Raw genomic sequence first — 22,748 nt, forward strand, 5'->3', positions numbered from 1 at the left:
AAACAAACACCAGCGCACGCCCAGGGGCTCTGGCCAGTAACACCCCAGGCTGGCAACTGAGCAGCTGCAAAGCACAAACTGATGTGATTTCCTGCCTTGTTCTCCTGAACCAGCAGTCATCTCCCCGTTGGAAAAGGGAGACCTAGCAAACATAACTCTGGGTGGGAGAGTGAGTGAGAGAGATAACCGAGTTGGTAAAAAAAAAAAAATCATTGAATCGTAAAGAAGCCCCAATATCCAGATCCACAAGTTGTCATTTACTCTCTCAGCTGTGACACATACCAACAGTATCTGTCTCAAGAAAAAAACCCAAACCAACCCAACCAACCAAGAGCTGGGAAGTGCCTTATCACATTAGTCTTTTGGTTTTCATAGTTACCTTTTTTTTCTGTGCTTTCCCAGGCTTCAGGGAATCCACATTCAGCTGTGTGTGAATATGTTTCATGTCTTCTATACAGCTGTCTATCAGGTCAACTGGAAGACAAAAACATTAACATTTAGAAGTTCATTCACAATCAAAAATACTTCATGAAACATAAAATGCCTTTCTTGCAATGATCTTGATTACTGTTACCCTCCTGAACTGAGATGACCAAATTCTGCAAGTTCTTAATATATGGTTATCTTCTTGATACCAGGAAGTCACTAACGGTGTCCGAGATGGAGAGCGCCTAGTTGAATGAGCTCGAGAAGCAAGAACACATTTGGGTTCTCTTGCACCTGAGCCCGGTGAGAGGAATGCCCAAAGGAAGGGCTAATAAGATGGAGAGGGGAAGATGATTTGGGAGGAAGGGGACAGCAACTCATAACTCTTCAGGGTATCTCCAACAACACTGCCTAGAAGACTGAAGCTTCAAGAGGCCATGAGGGCATGTATTCATCTTACCCAGCCCTTCCCTAACTGCAGCGGATTTGCTCCATCTGAGGACAGACAAAGGCAAGCAAATGTCCGGGTGACTCAAAGTGCGAAATGCGGAGGTAGGCTCTTTTCGTGGGACCTAGAGTCTTCAATTTGTCATGAGGTCATGGAGTGACTACATCAGCGGACAAGGGAAGAGCTACTGAAGTCATCTATCTGGACTGCTGCAAGGCCTTTGACACGGTCCCCCACAACATCCTTCTCTCTAAATTGGTGAGATATGGATTTGAGGGTGGGCTGTTCGGTGGGTGAGGAATTGGCTGGATGGTGGCATCCAGAGGGTTGTGGTCAATGGCTCGATGGCTGGATGGAGATGGGTGACAAGTGGTGTCCCTCAGGGGTCCGCGCTGGGACCTTCCCTTCTCAGTCTAACACAGAGCTGTGACCTCACCACAAATTTTTAGACTGGCTACAACACAGTATTTTGTCCGTGGCTGAAAACTATTAATATGCTTTCTCTGTAAAATCTGCAAAAAATACCACTGAAAACTAGGACTTTTGTTTTGACAAAAAAATTATGATTTAAAAAAAATGTGTAACACCTGCAAGCATTTGATTCGTAAATCACGTAGCACATTTTGACATGCTCACCTTCCAAAGCACACTTCTGGGCATGTTTGCTGACAGCTAACAGAGACAGCAGTGCGTTAGTAGCAACTTCTTTCAGCACATCCTTTGAAGATTTTCTTTCACAGACCTACAAATAATGCAATTTCATTAACGAAATGACAAGTGTCCATATTAAAAGCAGTATTCATATCTATAAAGATGTTGTCATACTTTCACTTGGGTGATTCATCACTACGTTGCTGTACAGAGTTCTCCGTCTCTATATTCATGTTTATAGCCTGTCTGCATTAAGGTGTTTCATTATTTTTTCTAATTAAAATGTAAAATTTTTTTTTCTTTTTTTTTTTTTTTGCTCCTAAGTCCAATTCTCTTACTCTTTTCTAAACATTCTACCTTCCTAAAGCCTAGCTTCCCTGCCCTGGCATTACAGACCTTCCTAATATTCAGGCCTGCAATCTCAGACAATCCACTGACATGCCTTTGGTGCCATCTCTTTCCTTCCACACAATGATGAAGAGGAGACATTAAAGATCAGTGAAATTCTTTAGAATAAAAATACCATTGACACAGATGATTTTTTTTTTTTTAGATACTCTTTCAGCCAGAGAAAAATGGCCATTCATCTTATTTTTGTGAGGCCTTTGTGAGCACCACTGTATTTCTAATAACATGAATACAATCTCTGTGCTTTCAAAGGAATATTTATTTGGAGTCATATAACAAGACAGTTGAAAAACAAGGAGCTGCCTGTGCTTTATATATTATCCACTAGAGAATTTTGTCCATCTAGCCATTTTCTCTAAAATATCATTCCAATACTGACATCCAATATAACGGGAAATGCATTGTAACGAGAAGAGTACAGTAAAATAACAGCTGTTGCTGGATCATACCAGAAAGAAAAATATATTTTAAAGTTAGCAAAAAATAGAGCATCTTAAGAAAAACGGAATACTTCAGACAGATCTATCTCATGAGTAGCTAGCCACAGGACCTCATGGATTTTACACCTCTACACACATCACACATATCACCCGTTACTGGCTTTAGAACTCTAGCTAGTAACTGCCTAACGGATTTTTCAAATTTCAGTACGCAATAAAATACCAGTGTATGCTCTAGAGTAATCATCCATTGAAGTGTCCAGTGTGGGCAGGACTGAAAAGGTCAAGACTAGTAAGTCAGTAACTTCAAAGAAGCCCTCGTTGATAAGGGCAACTGACACCAAATTACAGCACCAAAGCACGGACTGGCTTCTGCATTTATAGCTAACAAAAAAATATTTCCCATTTAGACTACAACTGCTTTTACTAGATCCCAGGTGAAATCTCAAAGCTATCAGCAACACAGGAATGTTTTAAGTAAACTATTTTTCTGTACTAGTAGGTGGTGGTTTCTTTCCAAATTAAAGAATTCAGATGTTTGAGTAGTTAAAAATATAAAAAGCTTCAAGTTTAAACTTGATGTTAATTTACACAAGCCAGGAAAAGCCAAAATGTTGAGTTCTTTCAATCCTGCATAACGTGAAATGTAGGTGTTGTGGTTCACCCCCTCAAAGGCTTTTGTCCTATTAAGTTGGTAGCTGTTTTTACTTTTCATAACTTTTTTATCGTTTGAGCTCTCTTATGAGCCCAGCGCAAGGGTCACCGACAGCTCTGAACAGAGCAAGTTAGAGTCTGGGTATCGTAAGATACCGGCTTTTGTCGTAGCGTCCCAGGTACTCCCACGGGCCTGGCTGCAGTTAACTCTCCGCTGCACAGACTTTTCCTGCGGTCACCCTAAGAACCACCACCTCTTGCTGGCCAAGTCTGGAAACCAGCTAGGCATTCTGGGCCCAGCACGGGGGAACACGGCTTACAACACAACACGTCTGTCTCTGACACTCGCCCGCAATCGCATTTGCTGCGCCAGAGCCAAGAGGTCAGTTTCAGGCACATGCATAAGCATTAAATACAAAAACCTAACAGGCTATTTAGCAAATTACGGGATTTCAGCGAAGTGCCCCTGTTCTGCTGTCAGTGTCTTTGAAAATCACGTCCTCCCAGGAAATCCCTCTGCACTGAAACGATCCGAAATCAGTTGGCGAGGGCAGAGGGAATTCTTGTTGTAGCGGCCCGAACAGCGACGCCAAGGAGGGCCCCCTCAGGAAGCCTCTCCTCCCGGAGAGACCCCAGGGTCTGGGCGGACAGGACGCTGTGGCCCATGAACGCTGCAGAGCCACAGCAGTGCGACCCAGCAGCAAAGGACCGCAGGGACGTCCGTGGGACGTTGGCTAGATCAGGGCCTGTCTGGGCAGGAGAGAGGTTGTCCCACCAGACTTCAGCAGCCGTGGGAAGAGAGGAGATCAAACGACACTAGGACAGCTGTACGCAATACGAAACGCACTAACACACGTTCGAAAAATATTGTTTTACATAGCAAAATAGTTCTAAATGTGATTCTTACAGAAACAAAATATTACAAGACCCTGACTCCAGAACATCAGAAGTCATAGCATACACGACACTATGAAACACTCGTGTCTCAAACACTACACTTCTAGTCGTGGATCACTGCTGTTGTTAGTGACAAACCACACGTAATTTAAAGAAGAAAATGAGTATATAGATAAATTTGTGAGGGAAAATAAATTAGACAAATTTCACATATAACCTTTCCTAAGTATTGGAAGATATTTTAACAGTCTGTAAGTAAGTGAAGTATCTAAATATAAAGGAATAAAAGAATCCTTTAGGACAGTACATAAATGTGTAAATAAGAATAACGAGATTACATTAAGACAGACAGAACATTCAGAATAAGTATTTGGAAAAAAATATCTTGTCACCAATATACATATTATGTCAGGCAACAAGTTCCTAAAAGAGTTACTGAAAATATGCTACCTGGCCAATTTAAAACTGGTTTGGAAAACACATTAATATATGCTCCTTAAGTGCAACAACACTGATCTTACACTATCAGGGAATGAACTAGAAGGGTTAATGATTCATGATTTTTATGACGGCAGCTGTTAAGAACAATGCTGTCTCGAGCCTTAACAATCTCATTACATGTTTGGAAAAGCAGGAAAAAAAAAGCATATCGGTATTCGGCCACACACGTTCCACCTATGCACCATCTTCCCTCCAGAAGGTTCACACCACGCTGCTGCAGCGTGATTGCCTTGCAAGGCACTTCCTGGAAGCTGCTGCTTTGCATTTGTTTCAGCTTATTACTTGAGTTTCAAAAGCAAGTGTAACAGAGGTCTCAAATTAAAGACATCTTGGTTCATAGCCAGCAAGAAGTGACTTTTCATCAGGTAGTTACATCCTTTTCAGCAAAATACAGAAGTGCAAAAACGTACTCTGCAATCACATCATCAGATTTTCAATACCTGAATAATTAACGTGGTAAGCTGAGTTACTGACGCCTGGCATCCTTCAGCCTGATCCAGAAGAAAGCTCATAGTCGGACTCTGACACAGACTCTGTTTCTCTTGGAGCTGCCTTCTTCCTTCCTCATTCAAGAGGCCAGAGAGGAACTGTAAACTAGCCACGTACAAAGCAGGACACGCGGCTGACAGATGAATACAGTCACAAATGGTATCTGAAAGGTTAAACAGAAAAATAAACATTTTGATATTTCATCCCGGATAAAGCTGAAGCGCTTTGCAACTCAGAAAGACTTATCAAAGAAAGTGCGGAGCCGAGCAGCAGTTACACCTGTGCACTGCACAGGGAATTCCACAGATGCTATGCGTTTGGGAAGTCTTTAAAAGTTTCAGAAAGAAAAGTTTGAGTTTTACAGTTTGAATGAATTAACTGCTCTGCATTAATTTGACTATAACACAAAAAACCAGCTTCCATTTGCTAAATCGCTCATTTGTTCAACAGCTTTCTGAACTCCCCTCACTTCACTCCGCAGCTCATGTTGTAATACCAACAGCCCCCAGCAGCTGCTTCAGGGCAGCTGGGTTTGGACCCACCGGGTCACTCAACAGGCTTGTGGCTGAAGTCCCCCACCCGAACGGACCACGCTCACGCTGCCGTACCGAGAGGGCAGAGACTTGGTGCCCTGCAGCCCCGACCAGGCGAGGAACCCACGAGGGAATAACTAACAGCAAACAAACAAACAACAGCCTGTATAATCATCCTGAACTCCTGTATCCCTCATCTCCCCTCAAAACTTTGCTTTCCTTTTATGTGAGCTATAAAAAAAACATATAAGGAAAAGAAATGAAGTGCTAATGGATCGTTTGAGCTCCACTCACAGGTGCCCTACTGGGTTAAAGTTTACAGCCAGAGTCACTAACCCCTATGTGGAAACAAAACCCGTGAACTGACCTGGCAGTTCAAACGTTAGTCTGGGGATGCAAGGAGGAACCATAAAAACTCCACTTAAGGGAACAAGTCAGTCAAGCTCTGGACAGACTTGGTTTTCATTCTGGATGTGCCACTAGTAATCATCCACTAGCACGTGAACAGGACCGTCCCTCTTTTCTGCTAGTTAGTTAATTTGACCAGCCGCTCGGTCAGCACCCCCAGGGCCAGGCGTTACCGATCAGAGCCGCACAGCGCTGGGCCAGGGCTGCCGTCACAGCCGGATGCGCTGCAGGGCCACCCTTCCACAGCAACGCCGCCAGGAGGCTGAAGGAGTCTGCCCACGTCTCGCGAAGCCCAGACGTTAACTCGGTGTCTGCAGAGACAAGCCGGGCAAACCGAACCGTTGACACGAGCGCAGGGGCCGGGCCGGCTCAGCCCGGCGCGGGCGGCGAGGGACGACCCGCCGCGGGCCGGCCCTGCCGGGGACAGAGCACCTCATTACCCAGCCCATCTCCGGGGCGAAGGGCGAGGATCCCGAAGGCGTTCCCCAAGAGAGGCTTCAACAGTTCATCCTGCATTACCAGCTGGGAGTCCACCAACAAACAGGATTTCAGGAGCCTGGACACGGACGACAAGTACTGAAGCAGTAATAACACCTGTTGAATATTTTTGAAAAGACATGAAATAAAGCCATATATTTGCACCTTCCACATTTTTATAATTTAAATATATTACCTCAGCTCATTCATAGCATTTTGAATTAATACACACCACTTAAAAGAAATAACAGGATATAAATTAAAAATTGTTCCCCTAATTTTAACTGTAGAAAATGAAGCAGAATTCCTAGTCTGGAAACACATGTGTGAAATCCATTTTCCAGTGACCAAGAATAGAGTGTTAGAAAGTCATGACTCTTGTTCTACATACAGCGTCATATTCTCTGGACACTCACAGAGGAAAACATAAAAATGGTCATTAATATTGATGAGTATCTGTGTATTTGCTGAAAACAGGAGCTTGATTTGAAGCTGTATAAAAAAAATATTCCTGACATTTACTTATTTATTCTCACAGCACTTCTGCAGAAACACGTTTTCTGAATCCCCTGGGTACCTTTCTCCAAAGGAAACCCGAATGCAGAGCAACAGAAGCTTCAAACTGGTGCTGTGCCACCCACATCGTACGTTCTGTATGTTGTATGTACAGCTAAATTTGCTGCAAAAGCAGCTCCACTGGCAGTAACCCTGTATGCTTCGCACACAAAAATCAGGTGAGAACTACGTGTCTGCAGGACTGGAGTCAAACCAAAGCAGCCAGGTTTGTTGCGGAAAACAAACAAGAAATGTGTCAGTAACTGGCTCGTACTTCCACACCACACAAAGAAATCCCATTACATGGTTTCTGTAACTGCTGAACTCCAGCTGGATTTTTAAAACACAACTAGTTTTCAGTTTGATGGCTCGAGGTATCATTCCACCACAGACATCAGTCAGTCTGGTTGAACGTAACCCCGTTTATTGCCTCTGAAACCTTGTCAGAAGCACAGTCAGTCCCACGAATGAAGCCTACAGCAGCGCGTCTGGACTATGTTAACAAATACGGTTAGGCAAACACAATTAATCACATAATTTAAAAAAATTAGAAAGTAACAAATGCTTCTCTAACCTGAGCTTTTACATGTTCTATACGACATGGATGACCCAACGGAGCTTTCAGTTCCAAGAAACATCTCTCCACCAGATTAGCACTTACAAGACTAAAACAAAATAAAGTTGGTTAGAAATATACTTAAACAGTTGAATATTCTACTAGCTTAACATGAATTCCCATGACTCTTCCTGCACTGGTAAGAACTGTTTGTTTCTATTTGATGCTTATCTTCCTGGAGAAGAATGAGCAGCTCTGTAATGACATGAACTGCATTCAAGCACAGGGTGGTTTTTTCATTATTTGCAGTATGAAGAGCAACTACAAAAGCCCTTGAAAAATCCTAAAAAACCTTGAAGTAGTTGTCACGCTTCACTTCAGGACTTCCAAACACTGTCTACAGATGAAAGGATTTGTTACGATGCAAGTGGGAACACGGAATACAATCTGAAGACCGTTTTGATGTGGTTCCTTCTTTAAAATAGAAAAAAACCACCACGGCCTATTATCCAAAACTCTCCCAAACGCAGCAAGCATTATTTACTCCCTTTTGGTGTGACAGCCCTTGGCTCATCCTCAAACTATTGAATTCAATTCCAAGAAGAAAGTCATAAAATGAACTGAAATGATCTGCAATTCAGAATAGCTGACTGTATCCTGACCTGTTCTACTGAAGAAAAAAATAATTTTTTAAAAAGTTACTCCTCCAGAGAACGATGACTACCTGGCCGTGTAGAGAACCCTAACGCATTACCGAAGGAACACACAGTCCCGGAGGAGACAGACACCACAACCGGACTCACCGATACGACTGCCTTTTCTGTGGAAAAAAGGGATAACCCAAACTCTTCTGCTGATTGTGTTTTTTTAAAAAAGGCATTTCTGAACTTGCTTGAGAAGCAAGACGCGATCAATGTACTTAACAGCTTTGGTATGAAGCACTGGCAGGCCTCACTTCAAGCTCCCCGCCTGGTTCGCGGTTCAGGGGGTGCTGACCCGTACCTGCCGAGCGCCGGCAGCAAGCCTGCCTGCCCAAGGGCCGTCCCGGTGTCCTGGGGCGCGACCACCAGCAGGTTGTGCAGGAGGCTGCAGACAGCGGACAGGAGGGCAGGGGTGACCAGGGCACGCGGGCTGGAGACCGCGGCAGAGACGGGAGAACCCTGTGCACTCGGAGACTCCGTCGTGGTTGTGTCGCTTTGACCTAGACGTGTTCAATAAAAAAAACCAAACCAAACCAAACCAAAGATTAATTAGAGCAGTTACATGAAACAAACTGCTTTTTCCAAGCATCCAATCCCCTCTACATTTAAAACTGCACATCCTGGAATAAGGGAATAACAACCCCCCCCAAACCCAAGAACCCGCCCACGGGGAGATCAGATACAGGAAAAGCGCTACCCAAACCAGTTCTGGCACGGGCAGGCCAAGCCACGGCCTTCGCCACGGCGCACACGGACAGCGGGTCGGGCTCACCTTGGGCCATGAGCCGATTGGCGTCAGGAATAAAGCTGGCCGAAGCGGCTGGGACTGCTGCCTGCAGCTCGGCAACGCTCCCCAGCGACGGCGACGCAGACTGAATCTGGAAAGACGTACAAAGGAGACGAGCTGATTCCAGCTTTTACAGAGCAGCATTCTACTTCTGTTTTGCTTGAGCCGAGGGGGGCTGGCAGGGAACAACTCACCAAAACCGACAAACCCACAAAATCCACGTAAAAATTACAGTTCAAAACCAATTTGATTAAGTTTTGCTCACTACATGTATGTACATATATAAAGGCTACAAACAGCCAATATTTGAAGTTACTGAAAGATGAGCAATATGAACAGCCTGAAACATTTCAGTTAAAAACTGATCAATGCCCATGTTACTGGAAATTCCTCCTCTTCATCCTTCTTCATCCATATAATTGACTCTGTCTACATTTGGACTAAGACAGAAAGGCATTACTGAAGCATTTAAACTCAATTTTTTCATGGTCTATTTGCTCTGCTGAGGAGATCAGCACTTGTCCATTCGTACCAGACAAAAATACCACAAGGGCATTAGTCATCCACCGAAGTTGAACTCCCAGAGCCTTTCCAACTCCGGGCGCTTCTCTCAGCCTCAGTCCCGTGTTCCTTATGTCTGTTCACTTCATGGTGGAGACGGGAGATGTTCACACGACAGTGGACAATTTTGCTGTCGCACTACCATGCTCCTCCTACTAGTTCCACACGATCTATCATATCATTAACTTTGCATGCTTCCCAAAGTTCTTAATGCTCCTGCTGTTGTGCTTAAAGCCACAAGCTTGAGAGGAGACGACCCGGACTCTGCAGCTTAACACCACACTCTTGTGACACGGCCAGACCTGTGACCTGTTTCAGAGTACCGGATAGGCATCGCCCGTGGCAGGTCACTCTTTCGACTTCTGACTTTTGTTTTTGTAGCTGGACAATTCAGATCAGGAAGTTTTCTCCAAGAGGGTCGCTGCAGAGTGTAAAGAGTTCAGAACGCTGGGGAATCCAGCGCAATCCCCGGACAGTCCCAGCCTGAGGAAGGATGTTACTAGACTTTTCCTCGCAGTGAGCTTTCTAAGGCAGACTGAAGTATTTCAAAGGTTTTCTTTTGAAAGTTTTACTAGAATATCAGTTGGAATATTTTTTTTTTTTACCTCAGGAAAAGCCAAAAGTGACTTAATTGACAGAACGGGTGGAGGGAGGGAAAGCACGGATTACCCCCTCCCTACCCACCGTATCCTTGCGGCTCGGTCACTGCCTTCCAGGCGTGGCCTGGATTTACTTGGCAGCATTTTGAGCTACAGAAACTCTCCACTCAGTCTTTTCTCATCCCCTAGAAGGTTTAGCCCCCCTCCCACCCCCCCTCACTTCCCAATACTGCTAGGCTTCGGCCAGCACGTCTTCACTCGAGCCCCGAGCCCCCGCGTGAGCGAGAGGCTGTGCCCCACGCTGTGAGCCCCTCCTCTCCCCAGTTTCCCTCTGGTCCCCCACCACTGTCCATCCTACAGCCCCGGCTCTCTCTCCCCAGGCACGCCCAGCCGCCCCGCAGAAAGCCAGAAGGTTACTGGGACGCGGACACGTCACGGCCAGACTGGGGCACGCGTCGGGCACGCGGGACCCACACGCGGCTCAGGTCACGGCCGCACGAGGCTGCGCTCGGCAGCGTCAGCAAAACCCGCACCAACTCGTACCCACCGACCGACACCCAAATTCTGTGCAGATTACACAAACAAAACCCGTGTTTGCTGACTGAAATAACTGATTTAAAGTTTCATGCTTGCTGATTTAAGTAACTATTAAAATCCATTATTTATGTTATAGTAAATCAAGCCATCTTGCCACGTGGTAAATCCCGCACTTGCTCACCACTATACTTCCATTCCAAGCATTCTAGTGAATCACAAAATAAATAACGCTTTCTTAAAAAGAACAAACCCAGAATGCAACTTCTAATAGTCCATAAGGTTCTTCTGCAAAAGGTAAAGCCCTAAAAGGGATTATTACCACGTTGAGAGTCATCTTAAAGATGCTATTACGAATTTATACAAGCTTCCACATATTAAGATTCTTCTACATCACACAACAATTCTTTCTCCATCTTCTAAAACAGTCTAAACAGTCCGGGGCAAAGAAATCAAAATAAGGTCTTAGATATGTTAAAAAATAGAGTCAATAAAAGCTCTATCTGGTTAGAGAAAAAGCAGCTTCCTGCACGGATGGAGTGTTTGCTGGTCACTGCTGTGCAGGGGGACGCGGGTTAAATCAGAGCTTTCCTGCTCCCGCAGCAGCAAACACACCGTCCCGCACCGAGGCTGCTCCCAGCGCTCTGCTGCCCGGAAAGAAGAGATCCCAGCGCCTCTGGCAGTGCCTCTGGCGAGGGTGAGCGGGGGGCCCTGTGCCCGCTGACGGGCAGGGGCTGCTGCCCCACACCCCCCGGGAGTGCCGGGCACGCTGCTGCCAAGAGCCGCCTTCGGAAGGGGCTGGAGCGGGGAAGAGAGGGGGCTGCGTGTGTGTGCGGGGGTGACGACTGCAGAGCGGAGCCAGCGCCGCAGGACACCAGCGTCGTCCGAGCGGAGAGACAGGAGCAACGTGAGGCTGTTACCGCTTATCTACGAGAAAGGAATAAAAGGTCTTTTCTTAACCTCCAGTATGAAAATCCCCCTGGCATCGCTTCCATAGGCGTGCAGTGACTAACCCTACGCAGCTCTCCTCCCTAAGGCTTAAATCACCCAGCTGTACTGCTCGGTAACCATGGCTCCACAAAACGGAGCACACATTTTCATAGAACAGCAAGAAAACGTCAGAGGAAAGAAAGGCTGTGGCTTGAAGCTGTCTGGGAAATGCCTGCAGGCCTCTAACCTGCCCCGTTTTTAGCTCAAGTTTTGAAATAACTGGTTGCTCCTTTTGCTGAGCAGCCCCAGGCCCGGCCCAGCCCGGTGGATCTGTGCAGCCCCACGCGGACCAGCGTGCTCAGCCGTCCGCGCCGGCACGGGCCAACACGCTGGATAAAGTGAGGACTTGCTCTCTGTGACGATAACCTGAGTGAACTATGAATGCTATACAAGACAACCATGTTTCATCTTCTCAGAGCTGGGCTTTTGGCAGTGCCCACATCCCAGTTTACTGAAAAATAAATTGCACACAAACAGCTGTAATCCACCGAGCTCTTAAAGACACCAAGCACAGCGCCCAGCAGTTAACAGCGTACAGGCAATCTGGCACTGCTGCTGCCTTTTACATGACCTTCAGTCACTGATTTCATCCCCACACTGCTATTCCATGGGCAAAATGGTACTTTTGGCCTCTGCAAGACCTCTGACAGACTATTTTATAGGCTAAGGTAAAAAAAAGGGAAGATTTCTGTTATTAAGATACTTGCTTTTTAATTTTCTCGATTTTACTTTCTGCAAATTTGCAGATGTGGAAAAAAAAGATGAATGCAAAAGGTAATTTATTTTCACTTAAGGTTATATGAACCTTGTGTGAAATTAGCCCTTGATAGCAGACAGCTCAATTAAAGTACTGATTATGTGGAAACTGAAAACAGACAAACCCAATCGTGTCTTTTTCTTTTTGCCAGAACTGTTTTCAAACCTTAAAAAAAAAAATCATCAGACCTTTTCTCTTCACAGAAAAGAAATTCACATAATTCAGTAACGAGACATCACTTTTGCTTCTGCAAAGATCTTCAGGATGTGGCTCACTGAAGAAAAAAGCTGGTTCAGCTTCCCAGGCTGACATTCACAAAAGGAATGGAAATGGACATCTTCAGAAGTTTTTTTGGGTTTTTTGTTTGTTTGGTTGGGTTTTTTTTAAAGCATCATTAAAATACCAGAGAAGAGCTTCCAACCGAACAATTCTGCTCGGTCTGACAGCTGGTGACTCTCACCCATTTGTGGCTGCTGTCACCAGACCCGCACCACGCACAAAGCCCCGTCTTTCCCGTCAACAGCCGGCCAGCAGGCTCCCCTCCACGGGTGCTGATGGGGCAAGCGTGCCCCCTCGGGGGAGGCAACACCGACAGACAGCCCGGTACAGGCTGCTGTGCCTGGCGTCACAAACGCAGCTCCTCCTCCTCCACCAACACGGAAAGCTTTGGGCTAAACTACAGGAACGTGAAGTCTGAAGTTGTACAGGAATAAATGGCAAATGTCTGATTCCAGCAAAAGTCTGAGGTTTTAAATGTATCTCCAGCCTTGACTAGATAGGCTCTCACGAGTTGTTAGCTGCCCTGGGAAACACAGCCTGTATCAGCCTCAGTTCCCCGCCTCTGCCTCTCTTCTCCTCACTGATACCGGCGTCGGAACGCCAGACCTCGGCATCTTCCTTCCAGCGGGGAAACCTCCCGTCCCTCAGGTCAGCGCCGGGTTTGCCTTCAAGGTTAGTAAACCAAGAGTTTACAGCTGCTGAAACGGCCCGTCAAGGACAAATGGAACGTCAGTTAACCTCCACAAACGACAAAGTTTGCGTGTGAAGCCTTCTCACGTGCCAGGGGAAGGAGGAACCCAGACCGAACCCCAAACTAACAACTCTCCTGCATAGCTGCAAGAGCACCACCTCAGCGAGCGCGCAGGCCACGACCCCTGGAAGGCTGACACGAAGGAGGGCCTCGGCCCGGCCCAGGGCTCCCCGCTCTCAGCAATGGGCTGTCCTGTCCGTCCGTTTGTCGTCACATGGCGCTGCAGGGCTGTGGTGCCACCTTGCGCGTACAAATAAACCCCAAAATTCAGAGTACGCTCGACAAAACTGATTAAAGCTACTTCAGAGTAAATTTCAATTTGGTTTCAGCTTTTAAATTTTTGGTTGAGTTTCAGTTTTGGTTTGTGTTTTGTTGGGGTTTTTTTTTTTAGCATTCATAAGAGTGCTAGATTTCTTCAAAGCATTTCATGAACAACTTTGTACTTAAAATGAATAGCTATTTCTGCAAGTTACCATAGTTTCAGATGTTGACTGAGAACGTGAAGATTGGCTTTGACTGGATGGAGCCTTCCAAAGATTCAGAGAATCATCAAGATCTGTAGGAAAAGAGAATAAAAATCAAAGACAAACAAAAAAGTTTTCTTGTTCATTACTACAGGAGCAGCAGAGAGCACAGCAAGCTTTTCAAAGGGTTGTTTCAGTGAAACAGAGAAGTAGCCAACCACAGTCCTCCTCCTGAAGGTCCTGGAATAGAAGTTCTCACACAATGCACCTAGGAATTCTTATCCAGCAAATCCCTTGAATAAACAGAAATTAAATAAAATACAACTTCCAGTGCAACATGAAATACTCCAGCAAAAGCTACACTTCGCTCAAGCTGCAGTTGCATTGCCTTTAGTCATCTGAAACAGTTCGGATTCAGTTTTAACCAAAGTGTAATAGCACAAGAGTACTGGAGACACTGGGGCCTCACAGCACAAGGGTCCTCGTCTTCAAAAAGCTTCAAATCCGCATCTTAAGAGAAGCGGTTTCAAGAGAACCCATATTCATAAATACAGCGAAGGCAGAATTACTTTGTAGATCTGCTTCAGAATAAGAAGTGCCAAAAATGTTATAGCACAAACCTGCCAATAACAGGTTTTGAGGCTTTCATATATTAGAAGAGGAAACAACAAAGAACAAAGCACCAGGTTACACAGATTCTGAGTGCAAAACCCACAGAAGTACCAGGCCTACACGTATCTCAGCTAACCAGGAAATTGAGCCAACTGATTTTATTTTTACACGACTTTGCAGATGAGGGATTTTTTATATTCCTGAAAAATGTGAGGAAAATACATTGAGGAAGAAGTGTCAAAAATGGTTTCAGGAAGATAAACCAAAGCCGGCTCTTCCCCCGAGAGATGACAAGGGACCTATCAAAAGGCAGAAACAGGTCACTGTAGACAAACAACAGTCCTGAACCTTATCGAATGAAGGACTTAAAAGCCTTTCAAGCACTACAGTTTAGAGATGGAGCAAACATTCTCCTGTCCTCCCTTTTTTTAAATAAAAACCCCTTTGTTTCTTGCTCCTGAAGTGTCATACATGATTCCCCCCCCCTTAGTTCAAAGCTCCCGGAAAACCACTGTTTTGGCTTTGCTTTTCAATGACCTGATAAAACTTCTCTCAACTGCTCACTGACAAGTTCTACACTCCTGGAGTTTGAGCTGCTCTTAGCTATGCTATTGCATCAGCTAACAGAACTACCAAGAGGCACAAATAAGAGGACCATGGGAGGAATGAAATGTGCTGGACTGAAAAAAATTACACTTATCGATCAATAAAGCAGCCACAGAAGCAGCTGAGGATTTTTACGGCTGGAATTTTGTACGCTGCTGAGGTACTTCTCTGATAACTCAGTGGGTTAACCAAGAATATTGCTTTTCCTTGGGTCTGTCAAAGTCATAACTTGGCAAGGGAAATACTAATCCTCCTCCATTGAGGTTTCTGTAGCGTGAGTTTAACAGAAGCACACCCACAAGAACTGCTTAAACCTGCAGCCTTAGAAGATGGAAATACAGCAACTTCAGCACACACAAAAGAAACCAAAAAGGATGAACTTGTTAATCTTCCCCCCCTTGAACAGTTGTTACTAATGGAGCTCTCTGGATAAGGATGCGGGTTCCCACCAAGCATCCCAGCAAGACTTAGAAATACTGTTCAGAAAACGTTTAGTCCCCATAAAAGTCAGATCTGAAACACTCCAAGGGTACACAGGTTAAAAAAAAAAAACCACAAAAACAATCCAATCTGAGTACTAAATTTGGTAAGTCTATCAATTAAATTCTATCTGTCTGCCTTGGAATTCAGCTAACTTCATCACACTGGAGTCCGCTCCTGCTCCTGCATCTCTGGGGCTGAACCCAGCAAGAAACAGAAGTAGGAGTCTTTGAAACGGTCCGTATGTTTCTTTTTTCCTGAACTTTCATTGTACTGTTCTGTCAAGGGCTGTAAAAAGGATATTTACCCCCAATATTTTGAAAGAAAACGTATAGCAGAACCAATTACATCTCTTCCGTCTGCAGCTTCTCAAAGATGCCAATAACAGCTCGGAGCTTTTTCCGAGATATGTTAAACCAGCGACCTACCGACTTCTTAAATCCTCAGAGTGATATTCTGCTTCGCAACATCTTTAAGTTCATGGTCGATACATTCGCTTTCAGTTCCACTTCTAGTAAGAACTATTTGAGGCACGTTACTCAAAACCAGGGGTTACTTAAGCAGGTTTCAAACACTACAAGATCACACTAACACCGCTTACCAGTTACACCACCTCTTTCCGTGGTGAGGCTGTCCGCCCTGGAAGAACTCAAATCGAACGTGTGACAGCCGAGGTAGCAGTGCTTCACCATCTGGTGCACGTGCTCGTAGAACTGGCAGTGACACAAGAGGGCCTGCAGCGCAGGTTTCCCTGTCCGAGAGAGGCCCGACTCCTCGTCGTGCACGCAGGGACCCTGAAGACACGAAATTCAGAAACGTCGTTTCTTTAAAGGCATCTTTAACATAAAATAAACTGAATTAAGTCTAATAACTGTGTATGTGTGTGTATACACACAGGCTGCAACCAACAGATTCCAAAAGTCAAATGTACATTTTAAGGCTGAGCTAAACCATAACACTTTACAAAAACTGTAGTGATTTAGCAAAAGTAGCTATTCCGCACCCAAGAAATTTGTTAACAGTAGAAAGCCACGGAGAGCTGTAACTGGGCAGTTTTGAGACAGTATATGCATCAAGAGACTTTACGATTTCGATTTCTCATTTAATTCTACTTACAGATATCAACTAACACAAAAATTCTCTTTAGAAAAAGAGCGCACTCGTACCACGGTAAGAGTAAATATCCTGAAAAGGCCTGTTCTAAAGTATTCTGCCATCATACTACCTCTGTCCATGTCAATGCACAATGCACCATGATACAAGATTTATTTAGAAAACAAGACATAAAAAGAAAGAAACTATCTTTGAAGAATGGTTCTCAGTCATTTCTTTTTAAAATACTGACTTCAGGGAAAACTTTCTAGAGCAGTGGACTTACACCTGAAAGATTTCACCATCTTATTTCAAATAAATAGTTTGATTTGACTGCCTTTGCTACAGTATTTCTCCAGTGTTTTCTATAGCAAAATTAGACAACAAGAAGTTTTATTAAGCTACAACATCACCTCTTTTAGAGTGACCATAAGAATCAGAAGAGTTAATTGGCAAAAAAAGCCAGACTGAGAAAAATTCAAACCAATTACGTTCTGCAAAGCAGTTGTAAGAGGCATCTTCAAAAATAAACTAGTTAAAGTTACAGAAAGAAAACTCATCCGTGCCCATTAGCAGCTTCCTCTGGCAGTCAGGAGAGCGCAGAGGTGGATGGACTGCAAAGAAGCAATCTGAAAAACACCTCTTGTCCCCAGGGGGCTCTGTAGGTGTCCCCAAGCCCTCCATTTACACCGAACGCAAGCTTGCTTTCCAAGAAACAAAACAAAGCAGTTTTGGATGGCTACTGCTCATCCTTTCTGGGTTTTGTCATCCATAAACAGACTATTGTCACTGCTTGCCTTTGTGCCAAGCGAAGGGAAGCGGGTGTGACAGCCTGAAGACGAGTGGTATCTCATGTCAACCATCTAGGGGAACTACACAACTGCACTTGTGCACGGCCGGCAGCACACTTAGATCTATCAACTACGACAAACGCACGCTTCGGAGATTTGGTCAAAATTTTACCATCCAGCACTGCCTTTGCCAGCCGAAAACGCCACGGCAGCCACTCTATGCGCCACGGGGGCCCCGAGCGAGGTACCCCATGGCATTCCTGAAGCGCTCCGACCCCGGCAGTCCTCACGCAGCACGGCACGCTGCGGTCTCATGCCACTTCACACAGGCTGACCCCGCTCGTGGCAACAACTCTCCTACGCCTCTCCTTCAAGTAACGCAGCAGGCCGAACTGTGATGGAGCCCACGGGCCGGGTAACAGCCACGCCACAGACACCCTCGGGGAGACACCGGCCCACAGACCCCGTGAACAGCCTTTCCTCTTCCAGCCCCGTCTGCCCGAGGGACGGAACGATCCTGTTCTACTCCGTCTGCGGTGCGTTATCCACGTCACAGCTCCCCTTTGAGCCTGCTGCCATTAAGGTCAGACAAGGAACCACCTTGTTCAGCACAAGGGAAAAGGGAACTCAAATACAGAATTTGATCCCGCTGGTATCTTACAGTTTTAATTGTTGTTTGTATTTTCAACAGTTTTAATTCATCAGTTATCATGAAGTGTTGTTTGATAATATCTTTGGGCATGAACACTTACTAAGTGATGAGCAATTTCCATTAAATTGCACTACTTAATAAAAATCACATTGACTCAAAGCTTTTCTAGTAATTGCCCTGGAATTCATCCAGAATTCTGCAACTGGATTCAATTTTTGTCACCTCACCATAGTAACTGAAACATTTAAAAAAGACTAAGCAACTTAATAGAGTTTATACCGACAAGTTACAATGGCTGCCCGTTGTAAATCCCCTGCTATTACACATTTACAGAATCACTACTTATATCGACAACATACAAGTAATGAGCAGTAAGAGTGAAACGAGGGCCGGATTCGACGGTTTCCTTTACGATCAGGGGGCAAGGAAAGGCAAGGCTAGAGACAGCATAACTGACTTCGGGTGCAGCTGCATCACAGATAACCCATCCCAGTAAAAGAGGAGGAACGTCTTTCGGCACTAATGGGATGAGCTTCCGCGGAACAGAACAGATAAAACAGGATACGGCCGCGTCTGCAAACTTCTCCCCAAAAGAACATGCACTGTTCTCATGCAGGCGCGACCTCCCATGCTGGAAGGAGCAAGACGGACAGAAAGGACAGGTATCTAGGGCACAAAGATTTGAGAAATGGGGAACTAAGATCCAAACATCTTTACGTAAAGTGACCCAGACTTGCTGAAGGTCCTGCGAGATGACTGACTCAAGATCAGAACTGGAAAAGACTTCAGGGGGTCTTATCAGTTTGTACAAATACCTGATGAGAGAAAGTCAAGGGAGACGGACTCTTCTCATTGCTGTGCAGTGACAGGACAAAAGGCAACGAGCAAACACTCCAAAACAGGAACTCCTCCCAAACCCAACTGGACACAGCGCCGAGCAGCCCGCTCCAGCTCACCCTGCTTTGCGCAAGGGGTTATGTTTTTAAGAAGCGTTTAAATTGAGTTAAGCAACAAGCTGCTTCACCTGTCCTTGGAAAGGGCTGTTCCTCACCACTTAGATATTGCTTTCAAAACATTTGATAACCATCACCTTCTCAGAGCCCCCTCTTCCTCACACCCCTCAAGTCATGCTGCGTTCCGGGTGCGGGTAAAAACCGACCCATTTCTGTTCTAAACCGCTGCTGATACTCGGTTGGTAAGCAAGCTTCCTAGAGCCCAAGGGTACCGTATCTATGGAATGTAACACATGTACAAATTCACTCTGGCTCTTTTCTTGAGCTTGCTGCAAGTTTGAAAGAAGTTTGTCTATTTGTACATTTCTCTTCCCAAAATGCTACCTTAGACACGCGTTTTTTTAAGTTTATGTCAGTATACCTATAAAATACAAGTTTTTGTATCAAATAACGTCTCTGTGACACTATGACCCTTCTGATCAAACGCAATAGTCACTCACTTGCCAAGGACAATCTTTCACATCGTCGGCAGGAAGTGGAACCACCAGGAGATTTTGCAGAATAAAAGCAGCCTGGAAGAAATGCAAGCATCAACACTGCCATCTAGCCACCACGGTCAGACACCTCAGCAGGCTGAGCAGCACCGTCTGCAGAGCATCCCCTTGCTTTAGACGTGTGTTGAAACACAAAGAATTTTCATGTTCATGTTGGAAAAAAATGAATCATTAGAAGGATATAACCTAAAAATCCCTCTTCACCTGTGACAGATGTCCTTAGGGCATGGCACAAGAGAAGGCTGGTAAGAAAAAAAATGACAAGGAAGAGATGGAATAGAAATCACTAGGAAACAAACAATGGTCTTATAGAACACTTTCATCACTGATCCAGTACAGTTGATCCTGTTGAATGAGCAATACCTAACAGGGATTGGGAAAAAAAAAAAAATCCTTCAGCAGGAAACCCTGCATAACTGTATTTGACCCTTCCCTCTACTGTCCTCATGTATTGTTTTTTAATTATTATACAGTAATTGGGACAATGTGTGGGACACACTGGGACAGAGACAGGTGTTCCAAATATTTTCCTTTCTAAACACATAGCATGTGTGTTTTTCTGATTTATATTACAAACACATCACATGTATGGCGGGGCGGACTGAAACGCCTTTTTCATATTCTGTCAATAATTTCACTCTTATGAGACAACTAAAATGATTTGGAAGTTAAATAAATGATGAAGTACACATTCTCAAAAGCATTTTGCACAAATAAATTCAAAATACTACTTTGGAATAGGTAATTGGTTGAGCAACAGAGCTGGGAAGAAACTAACCCACTGTGTGTCACAGTCGTTCGTTCTCAGTTCTTGGAAAACGAGAAAAACCCGACAGCTGGAGTTGACAAAAAGTTGCAAAAAGCAGGCACGCAGCTTAAATAGTACGACACAGTTCTGGTGCTGTTCTACCGGAGCACAAACGCTCAGCTCTCACCAACAAACCTCAGCGCCTCGGCAAGTTAGACTGCTCCATGCTTGCAGCGAAGAGGTCTTTGCTGCGGGTCAGGGGACGACTTTGTACCAGAGCGTCCACAAACGGAACCAACAGCCACTGCAGCCTGGGGCAACGTGTTCTGCTCCGGCAGCCTCCCTGCCCGCCTCAGCGGCCCCAGGAGTTTGCACTGCACTGCTCAGGCGATTCCTGAGGCACCCGTAGCTGGCGCTTCTGGAGCGGTTCTAAACGAGCAGCTAAACACTCGGTTTCGTTAGGAGGTATTTCACCTACGGAGCAGGAGGGGTTGTGTGGCATCGAGAACAGACACAAAGAACAAAAAACGAGCCCCCACCTTTCCTCCTTAATGCAAACCCAACCCCTGACCACCTCAGGCCGCAGAAGGACGCGAGAACCGTACCTCCCTGCGCACCATGCTGCACTCGGCCTGGTCCAGAAGGATGTTCATCACCGTGCCCCACAGCCCTCCCGAAATGTTCTGGCAACTCGCCGCTAAAGCAGCGCATCCCGTCTCGAGAGAGGTAAGAGCTGAGCCTATTCCAAGGGCTGTAAATCTGACCTGGCATGTACAAGCACAACACAAAGTGATATTTCCCACAGTAGTTAAAATCACATTTTTTAAGTTATTAAGTTGTATCAGCTGAACCTGGAGCTTAAGGGAATTGTTTAAAAAGTAACAACCTCTTCTGTATTTCTCTGCCCTCACACTCACAGTCACAACTCTGTGCATGTGAACACGACAGAATTAATAAAATACATTTCTGAACACTTACAAATACTAAGACAGTCTTCAAGTTCTTCACGTTTTATCACTTAAAACCAGCTCCATTCAGCAAACATCATCTAATAGATTTGTATCAAAGGCATTCGCTCTAATTTGTAGTTCCTGTAAATGTTTCTGCCTCGCAGGTGAGTAACAGCCACGCCGATGCGAACAGCCTGTGAGCTGGGGTCCTGCGGGACTAGCGGAGGCCCGGCCGACAGACGGGGTAGGGAAGGATTTCTCAGAAGAGGTTTATGTGGAAGCATTCTCTCTAGCTTTATTGTTACTGCCGTTTAGTACATAGCCAGCAACATTTTAAATAATGCAAAACAGTAATTTAAATGTTAAATAAATTAATGAAACAAAAATTTTGCAAATACTTCAGGGTCAAAATAAGATACGGACATTGCATTAACTGACCTCAGGGTCTCTGTCCACCCATAAAGGAACCAGCCACGCCAGACCCAGCTGAGAAGCAACCTGCTCTTCACTGCTGTCATAAGGCAAAGACCAAAGGGATATCCAGTCCTGATTAGACAACAGGAAGGAAATTAATAAATTATTTCACAACTCTGTCCACGCCACGTCAGTCTGCCAGCAGCCTGAGCTACCGATGACCCACTGGAACACTTTAAACGCACACCACTGGTATTCCAGCAAAAATACGTATTTAACCCGCTGACTTCACCTACGGAACAAAATTAAACAGAATTAGGACAGCAGTGCTAAAGAGAAATTACGTATTTTACTTGAAATACTGGGATAATTGTTTCCATTCAAAATTTACTCCTTACATTTTTTATTTTTGCTTACTGTTAACATTACCTTTCTCTCCTACATTACACACGTGCAGAAAACTAGCAAATAAGAACACGCAACTATTTCTTTAATCATAATTCATTCTTTGTCTTCATGCACTATAAAAAGGTTAAAAAATCCAATAGGGCAAGAGGAAACGGCCTCAAGCTGCGCCAGGGGAGGTTTAGATTGGACGTTAGGAGGAATTTCTTCAGGGAAAGGGCTGTCGGGCACTGGAAGAGGCTGCCCAGGGCAGTGGTGGAGTCACCACCCCAGAGGTGTGTAAAGAGGTGGTGCTTGGGGACAGGGGTCAGCGGTGGGCTTGGCAGCGCTGGGGCGCTGGACTCGGCGCTCCGTTAGCGGAGACAGGTATAAAAAAGCCCACCCGTCCGAGCCTTTAGGATTTCATTCTTTGGAGGCCGCAGTCTTCCAGCACTGCATCAATACTCGTCCCCCTGCCATTTTAAGCTTTGTCAGCACTTTCTGCCTTGAAGGAGGGGTTCAGAATGGAAGGAACAGACACCCGGAATGCGGACGAGCAGGCACGCAGCTAGTTCCCCTTACCGACGTACTTGGTCATAGCGAAAGGTTTTCACTTGGGGCTGTCACAGGTAGCAACGACAGCAGA

The 22,748-nt window shown here is 45.3% G+C and overlaps 1 protein-coding gene across 2 annotated transcripts in view; it reads right to left on the reverse strand.

Annotated features, from left to right (window-relative positions):
* RTTN (rotatin) overlaps positions 1-22,748 on the reverse strand; it is a 71,925-nt gene that overhangs the window by 10,780 nt on the left and 38,397 nt on the right. For both annotated transcript variants that reach the window (XM_086469011.1, XM_086469012.1), the window contains exons 30-42: positions 21,743-21,850; positions 20,960-21,118; positions 19,553-19,624; positions 16,166-16,358; positions 13,876-13,958; positions 8,917-9,022; positions 8,446-8,644; positions 7,462-7,552; positions 6,296-6,449; positions 6,029-6,166; positions 4,866-5,077; positions 1,511-1,616; positions 380-474 (exon numbers count right to left, since the gene is read on the reverse strand). In XM_086469011.1, coding sequence (XP_086325137.1) covers positions 380-474; positions 1,511-1,616; positions 4,866-5,077; positions 6,029-6,166; positions 6,296-6,449; positions 7,462-7,552; positions 8,446-8,644; positions 8,917-9,022; positions 13,876-13,958; positions 16,166-16,358; positions 19,553-19,624; positions 20,960-21,118; positions 21,743-21,850 — 1,716 coding nt within the window. The remainder of the gene's footprint in view (positions 1-379; positions 475-1,510; positions 1,617-4,865; positions 5,078-6,028; positions 6,167-6,295; positions 6,450-7,461; positions 7,553-8,445; positions 8,645-8,916; positions 9,023-13,875; positions 13,959-16,165; positions 16,359-19,552; positions 19,625-20,959; positions 21,119-21,742; positions 21,851-22,748) is intronic.

This window comes from Leptosomus discolor, chromosome 8, assembly GCF_034619465.1.
Source record: "Leptosomus discolor isolate bLepDis1 chromosome 8, bLepDis1.hap2, whole genome shotgun sequence".
Taxonomy (NCBI): Eukaryota; Metazoa; Chordata; class Aves; order Leptosomiformes; family Leptosomidae; genus Leptosomus; species Leptosomus discolor.